At 43.4% G+C, this 18,565-nt stretch overlaps 1 protein-coding gene across 5 annotated transcripts in view; it reads left to right on the top strand.

Moving 5' to 3' along the window:
* The window catches only part of LOC137383395 (uncharacterized), a 90,928-nt gene that overhangs the window by 25,653 nt on the left and 46,710 nt on the right, over positions 1-18,565 (top strand). For 3 of the 5 annotated variants that reach the window (XM_068056187.1, XM_068056190.1, XM_068056189.1), the window contains 4 exons: positions 46-243; positions 1,689-1,741; positions 4,482-4,593; positions 6,980-7,030. In XM_068056187.1, coding sequence (XP_067912288.1) covers positions 46-243; positions 1,689-1,741; positions 4,482-4,593; positions 6,980-7,030 — 414 coding nt within the window. The remainder of the gene's footprint in view (positions 1-45; positions 244-1,688; positions 1,742-4,481; positions 4,594-6,979; positions 7,031-18,565) is intronic. The other 2 variants (XM_068056188.1, XM_068056191.1) reach the window with 2 other exon arrangements.

Here is an 18,565-nt window from a genome sequence, read left to right as displayed (position 1 = left end):
ATCTTCATATATATTTTCTGTTAAAATTGAACCTCTTCCTTACAGCTTCCCATTTTGGGAGTTGAAAGGATCCACGATCGAAGCCTCAAACATTATTTCAATGTTCCTAATATCAAGACAACTCTACAGATGAACTTTGGAAAAACAGTTGAAGAACAAGAAAGAAAACTGCAATTAAACTACAACAGGGAAATGAGAGTAGAAAGAATCATCAGGAAAAAAATGTCACAACTTTCTTTTTCTGTAAGTCTATTTAAAATATTAAACCAGTATGAAAAATTTGAAGGTTTTATAAATGTATTAAATTGCAAGTACCTAACAAATTTCTTACCTGAAAGCTTATGAGTAGTATTTAGCATCTTTTGAATTGCTTAACATTTATTTCAAAGATAGTTCTCGCTAAGAGTGAAAAGGGAGATTCAACTGAATGGCCCAGTGGGTTCGACACAGTTTTTCACCATTCAAAATATAGAATTGCACTCTGAATGACTTTTATTTGCACATAAGTTTCTACATAGTCCCACTGCAATGCATAGATTTTAAGCAAAGGTATGTTGGTGTTTTACCTGTTGTCCGTATCATTTTTGTGTGTTGTGTTTACAGAAACAGAACAATTGTGCTTGTAGTGTGAATGCATTGAACTGAAAACCATTTATTTCACATTTGGGAGGAGAATAACTAATAGGGTTGCAGGAGGTCTTTTCCACCTGCTCTCCAGTCATTCTAACTTTGAACTTTTTCTTGTTTCATGATCGACAATACACCTCACCACCATCTCCACTTTACTGTCAATCTGGTTCAATATGCAATCAGTTTTTGTCCTTTTCATCCCCAGTCTTAAGGATCTCTTCATCTACTCTCCCACAAATACCTGACAACCCAAATCCATTACATACACTACATACACCGAACACTTACATCCTAGGTCATTGTACTTATCCATGAAGTTGGTATATCTCACAGCTTTCTTTTGTATGCGTTCGCTAACCTTGTCTCCCATGGAACGATCAACTCCACCATGAGTACTCTCTAAACACAGGTCAAATCTGGACTTAGATTGGTGTTAATTATTTGCACCAGAAAAGAGTTTTGTTGTCCAAATGGTCCATGGTCAAGTATCCATCTCCCACACCAAGCCACCTTCTTTTCTTCCTCTTATTTCTCAAACTCAATAGTGTCCTTTAGTGCGTTGGAAGAAACATCTTCTGTTTGTCTAGCACCTGATCACAGTACTAGAAAGTGTGATCACTGTTAATTAGGTAGGCAGACACAGTAGCCAATTTTGCAAAGCACAAGGTCCATAAAAAGCAAATCAAATCAATGATGGACACAGAGCCACATAAGGTGTTAACCTTATAAGGTGTCAAATTTTGCTCCTGTGAAGTGCCTTGGGAAGTTTTATTATGTTACAAGTGCTATATAAATGCAAGTAGTTGTTCTTGTAGTCATTTGATAGTTTTGATTGATTTAGGACTATGAGAAAGGACACGAGAAAAACGTCTTCAAATAGTGCCATAGGAATTTCCCATCCATTTAAAGTACCAGAACAGACAGGCAGTGGCTTATCTAATCCAAAAGGCAGCATCTCTGATACATCTGACAATGCAACACTCCCTCAGTACTCACTTAAAGCATCAACCTAGATTATGTCTTGCATGCTTTAAATGTAACTTTTAAATATATTTTAGAATTTTGACCATGGAGACACATTCAATATGGAAAAGTTGAAGATTGAAAAAAGGTAATGTCATTATATTATTTCAATTCGGTTCGAACTTCTGGTACATATCAAATTAGTCGGCTAAAGGGTCTCATTCTCTCTTGTGTACTATTTTTGCGCAGAGTGTCTTTTTAGTACAAAATACCTTTGCGTTAACCTACTGTTTCAATTGTTCTATTGCATTTGTTAATCCATTTAAAATAAAAAGGATTAAACATTGTCTTAAAACGGTGCAGATAGCATGTTAATGAAACCATGTTAATCAGTGCATTAAAAAATACAGAAAGACTTGCATTTCTATAGCGCCTTTCATGGCATCCAAAGCATTTTACAGCCAATGAAGTACTTTTGAAGTAAAAACAGTAAGTGCTGGAAATACTCAGCAGGTCTGGCAGCATCTGTGGAGATAGAAGCAGAGTTAACGTTTCAGGTCTGTGACCTTGCATCAGAATGCTGAAACTGATGAAAGGTCACAAACCTGAAACGTTAACTCTGCTTCTGTCTCCACAGATGCTGCCAGATTTGATGAGTATTTCCAGCACTTTCTGTTTTTATTTCTGATTTCCAGCATCTGCAGTATTTTGCTTTTATTTTAGTACGTTTGAAGTGTAGTAATTGCTGTCATGTAGAAATTGCGGGAGTCGATCCGTGCACAGCAAGCTCTCAGAAACAGCAACATGATAACAACCAGATAATCTATTTTGTGATGTTGAATGAGGGATAAATACCTGGGATAACTCCCTTGCTCTTCTTCAAAAGAGATATTTTACCGGAGAGGGAAGATGGGGCTGCGGTTTAACGTCGCATCCAAAAGACACGACCTCTGACAGTGCAGCACCCCATCGGTACTGCACTAGAGTGACAGCCTAGATTTTGTGCTCAAAACCTGGGGCTGGGTTTTATGGGCACCACCACCACCCCCCTGCCCCACCCCGAGGCAGGGCCGGAGATGAGGGGTCCCATAGAATCGCGGTGTGGGCAGAGGGCCCTTTGTCGAGCGATTTTTGCCGGGGGTGGGATAGGCCAACGACAGCCTTCTTGCCCAGAGATCAGTTGAGGCCTATTAATGGCCACTTAAGAGCCCTTCCCCCCGCAACCCCCCACACCCCACCCCCCGGCCACTGGGATTTAACCAGTGGTGGGGGATGCCTCTGCCACATGGGGAGGGCACCCAGTAATATGAGGCACCCTCCCTGGACGCGTGGTGTAGGTTCCTTCCTCCGTGGGCAATCTGTGGCCCAAAGAGCACCTCCGCTGGCAAAATCTCCACCTCCATTGACTCCCGTCCCCTGGACTTCATGCCCAGCCTCACAACCCCCAATCACTAGGGCCTCCCAGACTGGCCCTGGAAACCCCGCCTCGCTTACTTGAGGTCCAGGGTTCCAATGCTGGGCCTTGTTCCAAGGCTTTTCAGTACCAGCATTGGCCACCACTCCAGGTGCCGAAACTGTTGACCTGCCAGCCTTGTGATTGGCCTTCAGCTCTTGTAGGTGGGATTCCCCTTTTTAAAGGGATGGAAATCCCGGTGTTGGAAACTTAAGTGCCTGAACAATGGAAGATAGCGCCTCGGGGGCGGGGGTGTGTGGGTGGGGGTGAGCGCTTGAAAAGGCCGAGGCGGGGTTTTCTCCGCCTTTTCAACCCGGCACCGGCAGCCCCAATGTCACCACAAAATCCAGCCCCTGGAGTGGGACTTAAACCACAACCTTCCAACTCGGTGGCAAGAGTGCTACCAACTGAACCACAGATGACACAGAGAAAATTAAATGCATTAGGTTCACATACTTAAGGGCTGGATTTAATGCTGTACCACATGGCAAGTTTGGAGTTGGGGAGAACATTTAATTGGGCTGGTTAGTGGTAGATGGGAACCTGCCACCTTCCCGCCCCCACTCCAATTAGGCCCGTGGACGGCCTTCCCTCATCGCCACCAACTGAGGTCCTTAAGTGGGCAAATAATGCGCAACTAAGGGTCTCTTCTTGCTGCCGGTCTTAGCCCTGCGGTGGGCAGGCCTGTTGCCACGCAGAGAGCACACCATTTAACCCTGTGCTGGTTGCTTGCCGTGTCCTGGGTGGGGGGATCATCCCTTGTTCACAGGCACTCAGCGCCTGATTGAGGGACCAGGCATCAGGAATGGGGAGCCCGCCTAGACTCACTACCTGTCCTTGCTGCCAATGCCTCTACACGCCCCTCCCCCACGACCTCCACCTTACAAAACTCCTCTGGCCATCACTCACCTGTGGCCTGGGTCCATCGACAATCCTAAGCCTTGGGTGGGTGCATTACCAGCAGCAGCTACCACCTCCACGGTGATACTGCTGAGTCAAAATAGTTGCCAGCCTCTGATTGGCCAGCAGCTCTCAGTAGGCGGGAAGGCCCACTGCTGCCCAGTTAAGTGCCTGATTGGTACGGTGATGTGGCGGGCCTTCCTGAAAAGAGGTGACGTGGGGCTGTTGCCGGCTCTAGAGCTGGTGGGCGAGACTCCCATTGCCTCCATTAAATACTGTCTGTCATTGAGCAATACAATTATCTAAATAATTATTTACAAATCTGTTGTTTCCCTATCAAAAGTATGGTAATATATATAGCTTTGTATGGGTTAATATTAAGATGGTCACATCAAATAATTTTTTTGACATTTGTCCATGTTGGAGAAGACTATTTTCCTTTATTTTATAGGCTTTTGTGAATTAGAAGATTTTATTTTCATGTTAGCATAAAGTTAACCACAAGTATTCTACTTTATTATTCTGGTAAATTCAGGAACCAGATTCACCATTGCCCCAAATTTTTGCATCAAGTTCCATCTCCTCGTATCTCAAGAAATGAAGTACTTCGATTAATTTCTTCAGCATCTAAAGTAATAGTTGCCACTGTAAGTAATCTTTGCTTTGTACATTCATTTTCATGCAGCAAAGCTTTTTTTAGAATGACTTTCACTGTCAAAAGTCCTTTTAAAAAAAAAAGCAACAAAAATTATTTTGTTCATTTAACAAATTAGCTGGATATTTTCCAAAGATTGCAGCATAGTTTTTTTCAAATTCTGATGCAAAATCAAAGCTGTTATCAAACAGATAAAAGGTCACAGGCCTGAAATGTTAACTCTGCTTCTCTCTCCACAGATGCTGCCGGATCTGCTGAGTATTTCCAACACTTTCTGTTTTTGTTACCCATTGGAAAGTCAGGCTGGATTTAGTTCTTCCCCAGGCATCAGGGTCCCTGGCGGGCGGCAGGGTCCTGAAGAAGCCTCCGGGAGAGGGCTGCCACGCACCCCGACGCCTAGAGGGCCCGGCCCGATATTGCCGGTGGCAGCAAGTCCTCGTGGCGCCCCCCCCACCCCACTGCTCGGCAATGGGACCTCCATTTGCATATTTAAATAATTTTAAAGTAATGAATTAACCATACTTATGTCGCCGCCTGAGTTCTTGCTCCGATCTTCAGCCTGATGGCTGGCATTCCCGCGCCTTCGGATCCCCGTCTGGGGAAACGAGGCGCCACACTGGTGGGGAGGGGGGAGGAGGTAGGTTTCTCCGTGCAGGAGCAGGCGGGGAACGGGGTCAAAGTAACATCATTGGTGTAGGGGATGGTGGGAAGGGTTGGAGGTTAAAGTTTGAGGGGGCGGAAGGTCAGATTATAAAGGTAAGTGTTTTGGAGCGGGAAGGGAAAATTAATAATTTTATGGTTATTGGGGGATGGGAGAGGGGCAGAATAAATTAATTTAATTTTTTAAATTTCCTTTAGCTTTAAATATTTAAATCTGCCAGTAGGGCTGAAAGCCCTTTAAAAATGGCATCAGCGCCTGTACACAGGTAGCTGGGCCATTGCCGGGGATGAACAGCCCACCCACTCCATGTGATCAGAGCGTGTGGCCCACCCCGGCTATTCAAATAAGCTGCCAAACGGAAGATTGCGGTGGCACCCGACCTGCAACTGGCGTGGGCGGGCCGTGTTTTTCTCGTCCACTGCCGACATTGGCAGCAGGCACAGAAGATTCAGCCCATCATTTCTGATTCAGATAGGTTGCTAAGCTGTCCATCCATACCTGGCAAAATCCTAACTCATATATGCTGATTGGGATTTGATGACATCATCAGGCTCCAACAGTGATTTTAACTTCGGCCTCGCTTCCCCATACCTACCGGAATGCTGAAGGCAACATAGTTTGTTGGAGATTGGAATCTGCTTTCCGTCCACTGCCCACCTGCCAGAAACACATTGAGGAGTAAAATCCCTCTCAGAGATTGTGAAAACCTCCCTGGAATTTCAGGACCAGTGTGTCCTTCCTGAAGGACTATTCAAGGCAGTATAATCAGGTACCATAACCCTTGTATACAGAAATTCAATCAAATCACCAACTACGGCGGTCTTTACCTATCTCCTCCCACCGCCAAAGGCTTGCAGGTGATAGGTAAATTGGCCATTGTAAATTGCCCCTAGTGTAGGTAGGTGGTAGGGAATATGGGATTACTGTAGGGTTAGTATAAATGGGTGGTTGTTTGTCGGCACAGACTTGGTGGGCTGAAGGGCCTGTTTCAGTGCTGTATCTCTAAAATAAAAAAAATAAAATAAAAAAAAAATACTTCAACCAACATTGCTGGAAAATGTAAAGGCCCATTTGAAAATTGAAATTTTACTCTGCCGAATGACCTCAAACATAATTTCTCAAAATTTTGCCATACTCTCAGCAACTATTAGGGTCAGTTTTAGAGGTGTATCTCTCTGATAGCTTCACCCAATACTATGCCATTATATACACTAACAAAATGAAAGTCTGTAGTGATGCAAAGACCATGTTCTATGCCTTTACTTAAACTGAATGCATCAAGGCAAATGTTACAGATGAATACTAATTTGTTCTGTAAACCAACTAATTTAAATTGTTTATATTCAGTTTATTGATTAAGTACTAATAATATTACATAGAATTGATTCAGAGGAGCTGCTGAGTTTGCATGAGCGAACTAATTTTAATAGAGTTGCACACCTGTAATTTCCATAGTGGGTGGCGGTTCTGATATAAATGGCTATTTATGCCATTTTGCCTTGGTTTCCACCCATCCTCCACTGAAGTTATGACAGGGCAACCCCCATAGAAATTCTATCTTGTCATTTGCCCAGGATAATTCAGAAATTCAGCTGTATTATTTCAGATTTCTTACACCATTGGTTTCATTAATTAAAGCATGAGATCACAGAAGATTTTGAATTGTCAGCATAAAATATTGCAATTTAACCTCTATTTTCCATTTCTAAAATATTAGGAAATAATACCCCAAACTCCATACAGAAAACACAGTCCAAAACCAGGAATGGTAAGCATTTGGATATTTTGTTTATATATGAACTTCATTTATAAAATTATTTTGAGAAAGTATATGAACTGTTAAAAGAACCTTTTAAAGGTAATTATGGCATATCAATGATTAATTTTTGTTCAAAAATGTTATTCCATTAAATGATAAATGGAGCCTGATAATTCAGTGTAAAGAAATTCAGCATAGCTTTGTTCTCCATAAATGGAAATGTGGGAAGTTCTAAACTTGTATTATTTTGTAATATAGAAATAACATTGCAGTCCTCAAAGAACAATGGTAATTAGAATATTGATAATTACCCAAATTAACCTGTTTATATAATTTTTTTAAGTTTTGGGAATTTAAATCTATAGTCAAATACTAATAGAAATAACTTCCTACACATCAAACCCCTTCCTGTATTTGATTTTTAAATTAAATCTATAACCTAAATATTATAGTTGATTATATTATATGAATATATAACACACTCAAATTTTTCCCTTCAGTATTTTAACTCTTATTTTAAATAGATTTATGCCTCTATCCTTGGCCCCCTCCTATTTCTCATCTACATGCTGCTCCTTGGTGACATCATCCAAAAGCACAGCATTAGTTTTCATGTATGCGAACGACACTCAGCTCCACCTCACCACTGCTTCTCTCGACCTCTCCACTGTTGCTAAATTATCAGACTGCTTATCTGACATCCAGTACTGGATGAGCAGAAATTTCTTCAATTAAATATTGGAAAAACTGAAGCCATTGTTTTCAGTCCCCACTCCAAATTCCATTCTCTAGCTACCAACTCCATTCCTCCCCCTGCAACAGTCTGAGTTTAAGCCGGTCTGTTCATAACCTTGGTGTCACTTTTGCCCCTGAGATATGCTTCTGACCTCATATTCATGCCATCACTAAGACCTCCTATTTCTACATCTGTAAAATCGCCTGACTTCATCCCTGTTCAGCTCATCTGCTGCTGAAACCGCCATTCATACCTTCTTTACTCTAAACTTGACTTTTCCAATGCAATCCTGCTGGTCTCCCACATTCTAATCGCTGTAAACTTGAAGTCATCCAAAACTCTGATGCTCGTTTCTTAACTCGCACTAAGTCCATTCATCCATCACCCCTGTGCTCACTGACCAACATTGGCTCCCGGTCAAGCAATGTCTTGATTTACAATTCTCATATCTTTATTTTCAAATCCCTCCATGCCCTCACACCTCCCTATTTCTGTGATCTCCTCCAGTTGCACAACCCTCTAATAAATCTGTGCTCCTCTAATTCTGGCCTCTTGTGCATCCCTGATTTTAATCACTCCACCATTGGTGGCTGTGCCTTCTGTAGCCTTGGCCCCAAATTCTAGAATACCCTCCCTACACCTTTCTACCTCTCCACCTGACTTTCCTCCTTTAAGACACTCCTTAAAACCTACCACTTTGACCAAGCTTTTGGTAATCTGACCTGATATCTCCTTTTGTGGCTCGGTGTCATATTTTGTTTTATAATCCTCCTGTAAAGCGCCTTGAGACGTTTTGTTATGTTAAAGGCGCTATATAAATGTAAGTTGTTGTTCAGACAGTTATTTAATAAGAGTAACTAAAACATTCATACAATGATATTGTAATTTCTAGCTTTATGTTTTAGATGTTCATATTTGCAAACTTTGATCTATAGAAAGATCTCTCCGTTCCCTCATTTTGTTTTGCAAAGACTTGACTAAACTAGAGTGGCGTAAGCCAAGATGTTGCCAATTGAGCATACTTGGTCATAATCCTAAATTCTCTTTAGACGTTGATTGCTGGATGCTTTCATGTTTTACATTTTGGCTGAACATTTCCAATGTGTGTGCCAACATATACTTGGCAGAATCTTTATTTAAAAAATGTGACCTGACAGCCAACAAACTGGTAACTAATGATAGGGAGTGGGCACAGTCCAACAGGATCTTCACGCTTTGTGCTACCACAATAATAGGCATACAAAGCAAAATTGGAGATGCTCCTGGGTAATTGATATTGCATGACTACAGAAATGTCTTTTTAAAATATCTTTTAGTTTATTTTATTTGCCACATATTTGTGAAAAACCAGTGGTAAAGCTATGTCTTTCTTACTAAGATATGACTTACTTTCTTCTTTTAATGTAATTTTGCTATTGTTGGAGGTAAAGGCACTGCAGTTCCTAAAACATTGTGAGTCTGTTTTTTCTGGTGGCCTGTATATACTTTACTGTGTACACATTGAATTTTACATAGCTACACAAGGACAAGGAGCAGTGTCTAACTAAACAATAGTCTAAGGGGGAAATATGAACCTAAAAAATGGGTGGGTTTCTAACGGGTCGGGGTGGTGGAAATGGGCGTGGGAGGGGTGTGTTAAAGTTTTAAAAACCAGGTTCCCGACCAAACCCACTTCCAACCCACCCATTTCCGGCTTTAACTGAAGCCAGAAAGTTGTCGGGCAGCTAATCTTCTCCAAAGAGGTGGGTTGGTACTTTAAATGTGATAACAAAGCTGCAAACCTCATTGTCATTTAGCTTTTCAACTTAACTCTGGTTAGCCAGGTTCCTAAGCCTTGGGAAATCTCATATCCAGGAGAAGATTTGGTAGATTCATGAGATGAGTACCTTAACCTACTTCCTGGATCCAGCCTGCCTGCCTGATGGAAGCCCTGTGATCGGGCACACCTTCAGCCCTCCCACCACCCCCCCACACCCCCACCCTGACCCTTTCCCACAAGGTTTCCAACCAACCCAAGCCTCCAATCCACTGCTCCCGACCTCTGATCCTCCACCAGGCCTCTGAGTTCTCTCAAGCCCAAACCTTCGATCCACTCCATTAGGCCTCTGGCCTCCCCCCATCCCCCCCCAACCCCCAAGCAGGCCTGCGATACACCGAACCAGGCCTCTAATTTTCCCCCTCAGGCTCCAAACCCTAAGACGCCTCTGAACCCCACCAAGGCAACCGCCCCCCCCCCCCCCCAACCCTACTCACGCCACCGGACCTTCGATTCCCCAGCCCCCAACCACCCCCCACCAAGGCCTCCGACTGCCCCATACCCTGATTCACCGACCACCCTGGACACTGGGAGTAGCAGCCCCTCCAGTCGACTCCTCACATCACCCACCAAGATCAACAGCTGCAGGACATCCTGAAGGGGGAGGGTGATAAGGCAGAGGTCATGGTACATGTTGGTACCAATGACATAGGTAGAAAGAGGGATGAGGTCTTGCATCAAGAATTCAGGGAGTTAGGCAGTGGACTAAAAAGCAGGACCTCTCGGGTTGTAATCTCTGGATTACTCCCAGTGCCACGTGCTAGCGAGTATAGAAATAGGAGAATAGCACAGATGAATGCGTGGCTTAAGAGTTGGTGCAGGAGGGATGGTTTTAGATTGCTGGACCACTGGGACCGTTTCTGGGGAAGGTGGGACCTGTACAAGCAGGATGGTCTACATCTGAACCAGAGGGGGACTAACATCCTTGCTGGCGGGTTTGCTAGTGCTTTTGGGAGGAGTTTAAACTAATTTGGCAGGGGGAGGGGATGCAGACTCCTAGCAGAATAGGGACACAGCTAAACACAGGAAAGTGAACAAGTCAGAGAGAATACAGCGGAAGTAAGTTCCAAGGGAGTAAGACCAGGATGGAAGGCCTCTACTTTAATGCCAGGAGTATTGCAGGTAAAATGGATGAGTTAAGGGCAATGATTGACATGTGGAATTGTGATATAGTAATATAGTAGCCATCACGGAGTCATGGTGAGGGAGGAGCAGGATTGGCAGCTCAATATCCCGGGATATAGAATCTTCAGGCGAGACAGAGGAGGGGGTAAAAGAGGAGGTGGCATTGCAATATTAGTTAAGGAGTCAGTTACTGCAGTAAGGAGAGATGATTTCTTGGAGGGGGCATCAAATGAAGCTTTATGGGTAGAGTTTAGGAATAAAAAAGGGACAGCCGCATTGCTAGGTGTTTATTATAGACCCCTAGATAGTCAGTGGGAAATTGAGCAAATATGTGCGCAATTTGCAGAAGTGTGTAAAAATAATAGGGTAATTATATTAGGTGATTTCGACTTTCCCAACATTAATTGGGATAGTCATCGTGTTAAGGGCTTAGATGGAGTGGAGTTCTTAAAATGTATACAGGAGAACTTTTTAGCTCAATATGTAGAGGATCCTACTAGGGAGGGTGCAGTGCTGGACCTAATTCTGGTGAATGAAGCCGGACAGGTGGTTGATGTGTTGGTGGGGGAGCACTTTGGTGATAGCGACCACAACATGGTACAATTTAAGCTTGTATGGAGAAAGAAATAGACAAGTTGCAAAAAAAGGTTTTGGATTGGGGGAGAGCGAATTTTAGTACACGGCACAGTGGCGCAGTGGTTAGCACCGCAGCCTCACAGCTCCAGCGACCCAGGTTCAATTCTGGGTACTGCCTGTGTGGAGTTTGCAAGTTCTCCCTGTGCCTGCATGGGTTTCCTCCGGGTGCTCCGGTTTCCTCCCACAGCCAAAAGACTTGCAGGTTGATAGGTAAATTGGCCATTCTAAATTGCCCCTAGTATAGGTAGGTGGTAGGGGAGTATAGGAACAGGTGAGGATGTGGGAGGAATATGGGATTAGTGTAGGATTAGTATAAATGGGTGGTTAATGGTTGGCACAGACTCGGTGGGCCGAAGGGCCTGTTTCAGTGCTGTATCTCTAAATCAAAAATCAAGGCAGGATCTGGCCAAGGTAGACTGGAAAGAGTTACTTGTCGGGAAATCTACAGAAGAGCAGTGGGGGGCATTCAAAAAGGAAATGGGGAGGATACAGGCACAACATGTTCCCTCTAGGGTAATAGGTAGGAGCAACAAGCCCAGAGAACCATGGATGACCAGAAACATTCAGGGTACGATGAGAAGGAAAAGAGAGGCTTTTAGCAAATACAAGGAGTGCAAATCAATGGAAGCATTAGTGGAATACAGAAAGTGTAGGATGGAGCTTAAGAAAGCAATTAGAAGAGCAAAGAGGGGATATGAGAAAGCTCTGGCTGGTAAAAGTAGGGAAAATCCCAAGATATTCTATAAGTATATCAATGGGAAGAGGATAACCAGGGAAAGAGTAGAACCCATTAGGGACCAAGGGGGAAATTTGTGGGTGGAGCCAGAGGACATTGATAGGGTCTTGAATGAATACTTCACATCTGTCTTCACCCAAGAGAAAGAGGATGTAGATATGGAACTTAGAGAGAGAGACTGTGAGGTTCTTGAGCAAATTGTCACGGGGAGTGACAAGGTATTGGAGATTTTGGAAGGCTTAAAAGTGGACAAATCTCCAGGTCCGGACGATTTGTGTACCAGGATGCTGTGGGAGGCGAGGGTGGAGATTGCAGGGGCTCTGACCCTAATTTTTAATTCCTCTCTGGCCACGGGGGAGGTGCCAGAGGACTGGAGAACAGCTAATGTGGTCCCACGATTTAAGAAAGGTTGTAGAGATAAGCCAGGGAACTACAGACCAGTGAGTCTCACGTCAGTGGTAGGGAAACTATTGGAGAAAATTCTGAAGGAGAGAATCTATTACCACTTGGAGAGGCAAAATTTGATTAGGAATAGTCAGCATGGCTTTGTCAGAGGGAGGTCATGCCTAACAAATTTGATTGAATTTTTTGAGCATGTGACCAGGTGTTTAGATGAGGGTAGTGCAGTTGATGTAGTTTACATGGATTTCAGCAAAGCCTTTGACAAGGTCCCACATGGGAGACTTATCAAGAAAGCGAATGCACATGGGATACAAGGTAACTTGATAAGGTGGATTCAAAATTGGCTTAGCTGTAGAAGACAGAGAGTGATGACAGACGGCTGTTTTAGTAACTGGAAACCAGTGTCCAGTGGCATACCACAGGGATCAGTGCTGGGTCCCCGATTGTTTGTCATTTATATAAACAACATAGATAACTATGTGGGGGGTAGGATCAGTAAGTTTGCGGATGACACAAAGATTGGCCGAGTGGTTAACAGTGAGGTTGAGTGTCTTGGGTTACAGGAAGATGTAGACGGGATGGTCAAATGGGCAGAAAAGTGGCAGGTGGAATTTAACGCTGAAAAGTGTGAGGTGATACACTTTGGAAGGAGTAATGTGACACGGAAGTATTCAATGAATGGCCTGACACTGGGAAGTTCCGAGGAACAAAGGGACCTTGGCGTGTTTGTTCATAGATCTCTGAAGGCAGAAGGGCAGTTTAATAGGTTGGTGAAAAAGGCAGATGGGACACTTGCCTTTATCATTCGAGGCATAGATTACAAAAGCAGGGAGGTCATGTTGGATTTGTACAGAACTTTGGTAAGGCCACAGCTGGAGCACTATGTGCAATTCTGGTCGCCACATTATAGGAAGGATGTGATTGCATTGGAGGGGGTGCAGAGGTGATTCACCAGGCTGTTGCCTGGGATGGAACATTTAAGCTATGAAGAGAGGTTGGATAGGCTTGGGTTGTTTTCACTGGAGCAGAGAAGACTGAGGGGTGACCTGATCGAGGTGTACAAGATTATGAGGGGCATGGACAGGGTGGATAGGTAGCAGCTGTTCCCCTTAGTTGAAGGGTCAGTTACGAGGGGTCACAAGTTTAAGGTGAGGGGCAGGAGGTTTAAGGGGGATTTGAGGAAGAACTTTTTTACCCAGGGGGTGGTGACAGTCTGGAATGCCCTGCCTGGGAGGGTGATTATGATTAGAGATACAGCACTGAAACAGGCCCTTCGGCCCACCGAGTCTGTGCCGAACATCAACCACCCATTTATACTAATCCTACACTAATCCCATATTCCTACCAAACATCCCCACCTGTCCCTATATTTCCCTACCACCTACCTATACTAGTGACAATTTATAATGGCCAATTTACCTATCAACCTGCAAGTCTTTTGGCTTGTGGGAGGAAACCGGAGCACCCGGAGAAAACCCACGCAGACACAGGGAGAACTTGCAAACTCCACACAGGCAGTACCCGGAATCGAACCCGGGTCCCTGGAGCTGTGAGGCTGCGGTGCTAACCACTGCGCCACTGTGCCTTCCCCAGGTTGCCTCACATCCTTTAAAAAGTACCTGGATGAGCACTTGGCACGTCATAACATTCAAGGCTATGGGCCAAGTGCTGGCAAATGGAATTAGGTAGACAGGTCAGGTGTTTTAATGCATCGGTGCAGACTCGATGGGCCGAAGGGCCTCTTCTGCACTGTATTATTCTGTGATTCTGTGATCAACCCCCTCCCCCCTTCACCTGATCAGCTCCCACCCACCCATGTCGATTGGCACCCCTCCCCCAATTGACCCCCACCCTTCTTGCACCTTCCAAGATAACCTCGACCCCCTCCCAACATCTACCCCAACATGGATTTACATGGCCCTGCAGCCTTCACTGACCAGCTCCCTGCCCAACTGGAAGCCTAGCTTATCAATCACTTTCACCAATTTAAACAAAGGAAGAAATCTTTAAAACAGGAAGCCCTATGCATTCTTTTAGTAAGGCCACACCCAAAAAAATTTGTTAAGTGTCACTAACATCAATGTGTTATATGCTTCCAATATAATAATTACTACCTTGAAAATTATCATAGTTTCAACTCAAACTCACATGAAATTTTGTGAAACATTGATTCGTCAGATTGATTGGTGAATGGTGTATGCTGATAAGTTGAAAGTAATGGCCCAGAAATTACTTGGGTTGCAGCCCTGGTGATTTTGTTGGGATCATGCCCAGCAATTCTCTCCAGCTCTGTCCCTGCTAGAGTTTGAGGGGGTCAGTGGGAAGGCAGGCCATTTCCATATGAAGGGCAGACACAAGCACCAATTTGGGTGCAATGTGAGCAACAGGACAGATGTGGGAAATTTTTTCAAAAGCCAAGTTTACTGGTTTGGGTGTCCACGGCACTCGCCTGGCCTAGGCCTCACCGGTGCGACCCATATATGCCTTTGTGGAGAGCAGTGTGCTTCCATCCTCACTGCATACCAGCTGCCATTTTTATGCAGGTCCCACGAGATCTGGGAGCAACAACTCCTAGTTTCGGGAATCATAAAATACCACAGCACAGAAGGAGGCCATTCAGCCCATTGAGTCTGCTCTGGCTTCTTCATAGAGCAATCCAGATAGTCGCACTCCCCTGCTCTTTTCCCATATTCCTGTAATTTTTTCTTCAAGTACTTGCCCAATGCCCTTTTGAATCTGTTTCTGCCACTCTTATCAGGAGTGCATTTCAAATCCTAACCACTTCTTACATAAAAATGTTTTTTCTCATGTTGCCTCTGGTTCTTTTGCCAATCGCCATAAATCTGTGCCTTCTGGTTATCAACCCTTCAGCCATTAGAAACCATTTCTCTTTAAGTTTCAGGATTTTAAACACCTCTATCAAATCTCCTCTTAGCCATCTCTGCTTGAAAGAGAACAATCCCATCTTCTCCAGCTGGGACTGAACTGGTATTTTACACAAGTTTAACATAACGTCAAGGCTTTTTGCACACAAACACTCCCAAGTCTATCTATTCTTGCACCTCTTTTGATAATGTACCATTTACCTTGTATTGTCTCTCCTCATTCTACCTACCAAAATGTATCATTTCAGACTTTTCTATGTTATGTCTGCTGGGTGTCTGCCCCTTTCACCAGCTGTCTGCATCCTCTTGAGAATTATAACTGTTTTCCTCACTATTTAGTACACTTCCATGTTTCATGTCATCTGCATATTTCACTAATAATATCAAATACAGATGTGGTCCTAGTACTGGACCCTGGGTAACACCACTGTATACCTCCCTCCAGTCTGAACAATAGCCATTCATTGCAACTGTTTTCTATCCTTTACCCAATTTTGTATCTATGCTGCGATTGCTACTGCTACTGCCTCTTTTATCTCATGGGCTTCAATTTTGCTAACAAGCCTAATATGTGGCTCTTTTTCAAACACTTTCTGAAAGTCCATATGCACAACATCAACTGCACTGCCCTCATCCAACCTCTCTGTTACATCATCAAAAAACTCAATCAAGTTAATCAAAAACAATTTTTCTTTAACAAATCTGTGCTGGATTTCTATGCTTTTCCAAGTGGCTGTTAATTTTCTCCCAGATTATTGTTTCTAAAAGCTTCCCTACCACTGACGTTAAACTGACTGGCCCATAATCGCCAGCTTTATCCTTTTCCCTTTTCTTGAACAAGGATGTAACATTTCCAATTCTCCAGCCCTCTGGCACTAGCCGTGTATCTAAGGCAGATTGGAAGATGGTCGTGATTTATACCCTTGCTTCCGTCAGTAAGCTATGATGCATCCCTCCTGGAATGGGTGACTTACCTACTTTCAGTTACTGCAAGCCATTCTAGTACTGCCTGTTTATCTATTTTTATTTCATTTTGTATCCTGACAACCCTCCTTGTTTACCGTAGCTTTGGCAAAATACTTTTCCTTGGTATTATGCTTTGGAAGGAGTGAAATTGCTGCTATTTCCCAGGGAGTTCTTCCAGTCTCCCACCAGAGTTAGGCAGGAGACCATTGGAATTTATTGATGGGCCTATAAGTGAACAATGATAACTGGTGTATTTATATCACCCATATATATATATATATATATATGCTAAGTGTGCCATGGCATTCATAATCATCTCCTATGTATCTTTTAATAGTGTTTTATAAGTTTTGGTATATTTTCATTAATTTTCTTCTGTACTAATTAGAAATGTACTTAGAATCTGCATTTTTAATTGGGTAATAGAACACTATTTGGCGATAGTAATTACACTTCAGCTATGTCTATGGTAAGACTTTGCTCTATTGAACAAAGCTACTTCGTTCTAATCCATTCTTGTCCAATAGATGAACTACTGCCCAGCAGTTCAAAACTGTCTTTTATTTGTATTGTTGAATGTAACAGCTACTTTAAAATTGATTCACACATCACTAGCTTGCATAAATGGGGCTTCATCGTCAATGCTATAACTGGCTAACTGGTGTGTGTGCAGAGTAAAATTTGGTTTAATGTGCCTTTGCAGAACAGGTGTGGGGAAAGAGATGCAGTGGTTTTGTCGAGGTTCATCCCGAGCAGCTTTGTAACACAGGAGTCTGTGCTCTACAGTCTGTTCCCAGGGACGTATACCGAGATAAATATCAAATGTTGGAGGACCATCAACTCGGTGAAAGACGCTCTTTGGTCTGCCCAAAACTTGATGATCCTCCAGTGCAAAGAATTGTCCATGACCGTATTGCAGACTGGCACATTCCAAGGTCCAGGACTATGTGCTGAGAGATGCACTAAAGCTTGGGGCAGCCGCCACAAAGGCTCAATGGGGAAAGACCACGGTGTAAGGTCCATCCGCCATAGTGAAACGAGGGGCTGGAAACATGGAAAACCTCTCTGGCTGTATGCACCAAAATATGTTTTTGCTGTGTAATGCAAATGTACATTGTATGTAAAATGGATTGGAAGCGTTGTGAGGCAACTCACGTTCTGTATTGAAGAAAACTGATTTATTTTGCACTTCTGGAATGTCAACATGGAACTGTTTTGAACTGTAATGTATTTTTTTTACAGATTTTTATGAATAAAGTATATTTTTGGTGGGAAAAAAATTTGGTTTAAATAGAACCATAGAAAAATTATGACACAGAAGGAAGCAATTCAACCCGTCGTGTCTGCACCGGCTGAAAAATACTAGCCACCCAATCTAATCCCACCTTCCAGCACCTTGTCCGTAGCCTTGCAGGTTACAGCATTTCAGGTGCATGTCCAGGTACCTTTTAAATGAATCTTGGTTTCAAGAAATTTGCTCTCCCGTTTCTTTGTTTCTGCACAAAACACTAACCAAAACTAATAAAACTGTAGCATTCCACAACTGCCCATATTTAATCTTCCCTCACATATAGGTAGAAACTGTTCAGTCTGACAGGAAAACTGTAGCCTATAAATTTATGCTGTGTGATATTATCAAACAAACAATTGACATATTTATACCAAATTCCTTTGTCTGTTAAATAATAGAAGAATTTGATATGAACTCTTTATAATTTACATGATAATGCTGCACAATTCTTGTACCAATGTTTGAAAGAAGTGGATCACTCATTTAAATATTTTAATGAGACTGCCTGCATCAGATTTTACCTTCATCTTGAATTTAACCCAGCAGATGAAGGGAGGTGAGGATTGCTGGATCCAGCAGTTAAGTGCCTTTCCAGCACTGCTTGTGGGCCAGAAGGGTGCTCCCCTACTGCGCACCAAGCTAACCAGCTTCTCTACCTCCAGATATTGGCTGTTTCCACCCCATGAGATCAGAGCCAGCCTTCTTGTGATCCAATCTCCCTTGCCCCCCACCCCGAGACACCATGTTGTCCCGACCCAGCCTTTCTCATACACCTCCCACTCCGATCTCACCCCTCGACCCTTTCAATCTTTCCCCCTCGACCCTTCTGATCTTCCCCCCCCAAATCCTTCCAATTTCCCAACTCCACCCCGACCCTTCATAGGTAACTTCACAGCAGCAAGAAATGTGATTCATCATATTTTTAAATTCCTTTTCACCTCACACTGTATG

The sequence above is a fragment of the Heterodontus francisci genome, chromosome 24 (genome assembly GCF_036365525.1).
Source record: "Heterodontus francisci isolate sHetFra1 chromosome 24, sHetFra1.hap1, whole genome shotgun sequence".
Classification (NCBI taxonomy): domain Eukaryota; kingdom Metazoa; phylum Chordata; class Chondrichthyes; order Heterodontiformes; family Heterodontidae; genus Heterodontus; species Heterodontus francisci.
This window is presented reverse-complemented; position numbering and strand designations above follow the sequence as displayed.